General features: G+C 38.9%; 1 protein-coding gene across 1 annotated transcript; it reads left to right on the top strand.

Annotated features, from left to right (window-relative positions):
- Positions 1–867: 867 nt before the first annotated feature.
- Positions 868–3,058, top strand: LOC113473902. Its single transcript, XM_026833384.1, has 2 exons — positions 868–1,020; positions 2,420–3,058. Exons 1-2 carry the CDS (start codon positions 869–871, stop codon positions 2,631–2,633), a joined length of 366 nt encoding a protein of 121 aa, XP_026689185.1. The 5' UTR covers position 868; the 3' UTR covers positions 2,634–3,058.
- The last annotated feature ends 842 nt before the right edge of the window (positions 3,059–3,900 follow it).

Raw genomic sequence — 3,900 nt, 5'->3', positions numbered from 1 at the left:
CTTGGCTTTATTTTCTGATCTCACCACTTTTAAGGGCCGACATTTTTGGATAGGAACTTGGCCTTTTTTTCACATTTGTGTTTTTGTGGGGGATAAGATTTACCTTGTCATATGAGTCATATCCGACTTTTACGTTACGAAACACGCGATTTTTGTCTGAAGAAATTTTGGAGCAGAAATTTTGTGGGGGATAAGATTTACCTTGTCATATGAGTCATATCCGACTTTTACGTTACGAAACACGCGATTTTTGTCTGAAGAAATTTTGCCTTTTTCACTCACGTCCTTCCCAGCGCAATAACCTCTTAACTACCTGAAAAACCTTCACGTGACTATTATTTTTTTTTTTTTTTTTTTTAGTTGTTTTTTGGAATTTTCTCGGAAACGAAGCCGAAGTTAATAAAATGACTCACACTTCACAGAACCTTATTGGGATATTGGGAATGATGAGATCTCCCTCCCCTGATTGATCCCTTTCCATTGTTGGCCCAAATGCATATTTTTAAAAAGCGCTGTTGCAATATTTTTTGGGTGTTTTTGTTTATTAATTGTTAGCGGAAGTGTCATACAGCCGTGACAAATCCGACTTGCGTCCCTGAGTTAGAACTATGTAGGTATGTACTTTGTATATCTACTAATCCAAATGATAATTTTTCTAGATTCTTGAGGTTATAGCGTTGGGTATAGGAGAATCTGCATCAAATGGATTCGAACGACTTGTACTTTTTTCTTAAAAAAAAAAAAAAAAAAAATGTATATACATTGTGCTAAACGAAAAACTATAATGTTACTCCGTTATTCAGCACCTAAAACTACACCACTAACACTACACGGATTTGTCGGATTTAATATATAACATAGATTCTCAATGTGTGTTAATACACACTGTGTGTATTCTCATATGTTACATTTTGATTTTGTTTCAGGATTCATTTATCATGGCGCCCAGTCCAGCACTTCTTCTGACATTTCTCCAATGACAGAACAGAAATCTTTGCCAAGGAGAGGACACAAGTCTAGGTAAGCTCCATAGAATTTTACTATTCTTAATTCTAAAGTACCTACAGAAATAAGGAGAGGACACAAGTCTAGGTAAGCTCCATAGAATTTTACTATTCTTAATTCTAAAGTACCTACAGAAATTTATTATTATTATTATTATTATCTAGACGCACTGCACTGCACCAGGCCAAATTCCGCCCTCAGCACGCCAGTATGTTATATAAGTTATATTACACGAAACATTTCGACTATTTTCGACGCATTTTAACCCCTAACATAACTCCGTTAATTTTCGAAATTTGGGCGCTGTTAGGGGGATTCTTGATATCAATAAAGATTTTACACCAAACAAGCGCTTTTGCCACACATTTTTGACAGTTTAATTAACTTTCGCCATACACTTTTAACCCCTGCTATCCACGGTGGTGCCTCTTAAAAGGTACAGTTGGAGTGTTATCAAAAATGGCAATTTTTAGTCCGTCCTTCCTTTATTATTACTAATAATAAAAGGTATAGTGGACGGACTATTGTATTCGCTTCGGTGTCGTCTGTCTGTCGGTCTGTCGGTTGGTCTGTCTGTCCCCATAGAAGGAGTTATCCAAACCTGGTCGACCTATATATCAAATTAAAGGTCTTTTTACCAGGATCACGAAAATGAAGGCCAATAAATGGATGGGTGACTTGAACATTATATTGGGAATAATGGGAGAACGGGCTCTAGTCTTGATTTTAAATCATTACATAAAAAAGTAAAATCAAAAAATCAAATCAAGAATAATAATAAACTGAATATTAAATAAAATAGGTAGGTACATAAATATTGATTTTCCTTAACCAAGATCGAAAAATTCCCGGAGGGACGGGGCCCCGCTTGTTAATCTTTTTGTCGCATGACAGTGTTTCATCATAATAGGTATTTTCTCCTGCTATCCGCCACCATGCTACGAAGGTACCGACGGGTATATCCAAGTGTTGTCAATATGAAAAATTTGAAGGCAATTTAATTTGTGTGTGGAGTTGCAGAAAACGTTACGCGTGGTTGGTATCGGAATGGGTGATCATCTAGGTCTAGGCAAGGCAATCGCCCACTGCTGGCTTTTACTGGCCCCACTCAGGCTGGTTCAGGTTAATTAAACTTAAACTTGTCTCCGAACGAAGGGTAGATTCAGCTCTGGATTTCGCAGATAATGAAAATATATTTAAACAAAAATTAATGTAAAACCTTACTATATCACACTGAGAGGAGGTACATACAGACGTAGATACATGAACTTTTTTTATTTTAATTGAAATTGCCTGTAAATTAGTCAACCTATTGAAAAAAAGTAGGTATTAGGTAGTTACCTAGGTACTACTTAATTCTCAAGAGCTCTTCACTCTATCTTGTATCCCTTTGACTTTGCTCCTCTGATTTCAGATGGCTTGCCACACCGAGCCGCTCAGGTAACTTACGGGCCCCTCATATGGCCCTTGCAGAAACTCCAGGTCCATTTCGTAACGGCCCAGAACTTAGTGAAGCCGAATGTGATATTGATACGCTAAAGAAATTGAAACTTGGTCTGAGATCTTCTCTGTGGTCCAAACCTGCTGGTAGTCAAAACCCCCAGTCTGACTATTCAATAGCTGTATAGAGTCTTGCCAGCAGCTAGGTACTTGGATCACAATAATGTTGAAGTACCTATAGGTACCCATGTTACAAATGGATGCACAAAGTCAGGAATCCCTTGGATAACTATGAAAAACAACAATAACATTTCGAGAACGTGATTATATACCTGTACCAGCGATTTCCAACTAGTTGCCTACCAGACCATTTTTGTGGCCCGCGAAGCTTTTTGGGTGGGCCCCATCAGGCTTTATTATGAGGCGGACTCCGAACATGTGGAGCATCCACACCTGTAAAACACACCCGCACCCTCACCCTCCCCTCCAAAAAGTCCTTGATACGAGCCTCATAACCTGTTAGTGTATGTGGCCAGCATACACATGGAAGTTGGAAATACCCTCTTGTTGTCTCCGGCCGATTTTAAGAACGTAGGCAATAACCATGGACGTAGCCAGCATCTGGTAGAAATTTTAAGCATTTCTATTGAAATCAGCGTGTTTCGAACTTCCTTTATCAGCGAAGAAAAAAAAAAGTGGTTGAGCCCCATTCTTTTCTCGTGTGATGCTGTTTACATTTTATTTGGAAAAAGTTTTCCTCTGATTGGTTGAAAATTTGAAATTAATCTTTTTCCAGCGGAAAAATTGAATTTCATTTTCACAGCCCTAGCTGTTTGCGCCGCTCACACAGTCGTCTGTCAGAGACTTCCAACTTCCAAGTTTCCATCACCGAAGTCTGATTGTAGCCAAATCTATTTCCGCTCAGAAGCTCCCCAAGTCAACACACAAGAAAAAGCTCTATTCTGATTTTCAAAAATAAAAGTTCAGGTGGTGCTAACTCGTATGAGAATAGGCCATAGTCTCATTAGCCATAGCCACCTATTCAAAAAAGAACCGCCCTCTATATGTCAATGCGGTGAAAGAGTGACAGCCGTCCACATCCTCGAGTGCCCTAGACTTGCACTAGCCCGGTCCTCCCTCCCCACCCCTTTCCATATACTTGAAACGTATAGAGGTCTATACCAAAATTTAATCCCTGAACCGGACTCGGTGCGAAGAACATTAAAATGTTAAAGTACCAAAATTAAAAAAATAAAAGTTCCAATTTTCGTTTGCCTTTGCCCAATAAATAAGTTTTTTTCCTTTCTAAGATAAGTAAGCTAAGTCCCATTATTATGTTCTCATGGGAGTCATCAGGCTCCCCCATTTATTTGGTCCTTCAAGCCGTGGATCGTTCCACAACAACATTGTAAAGTAAAGGCACCCACACCCGGTGAGTAATTTTCTAGTCACGTG

Source organism: Diaphorina citri, unplaced genomic scaffold, assembly GCF_000475195.1.
Source record: "Diaphorina citri unplaced genomic scaffold, Diaci psyllid genome assembly version 1.1 scaffold91, whole genome shotgun sequence".
NCBI classification, from domain to species: domain Eukaryota; kingdom Metazoa; phylum Arthropoda; class Insecta; order Hemiptera; family Psyllidae; genus Diaphorina; species Diaphorina citri.
This window is presented reverse-complemented; position numbering and strand designations above follow the sequence as displayed.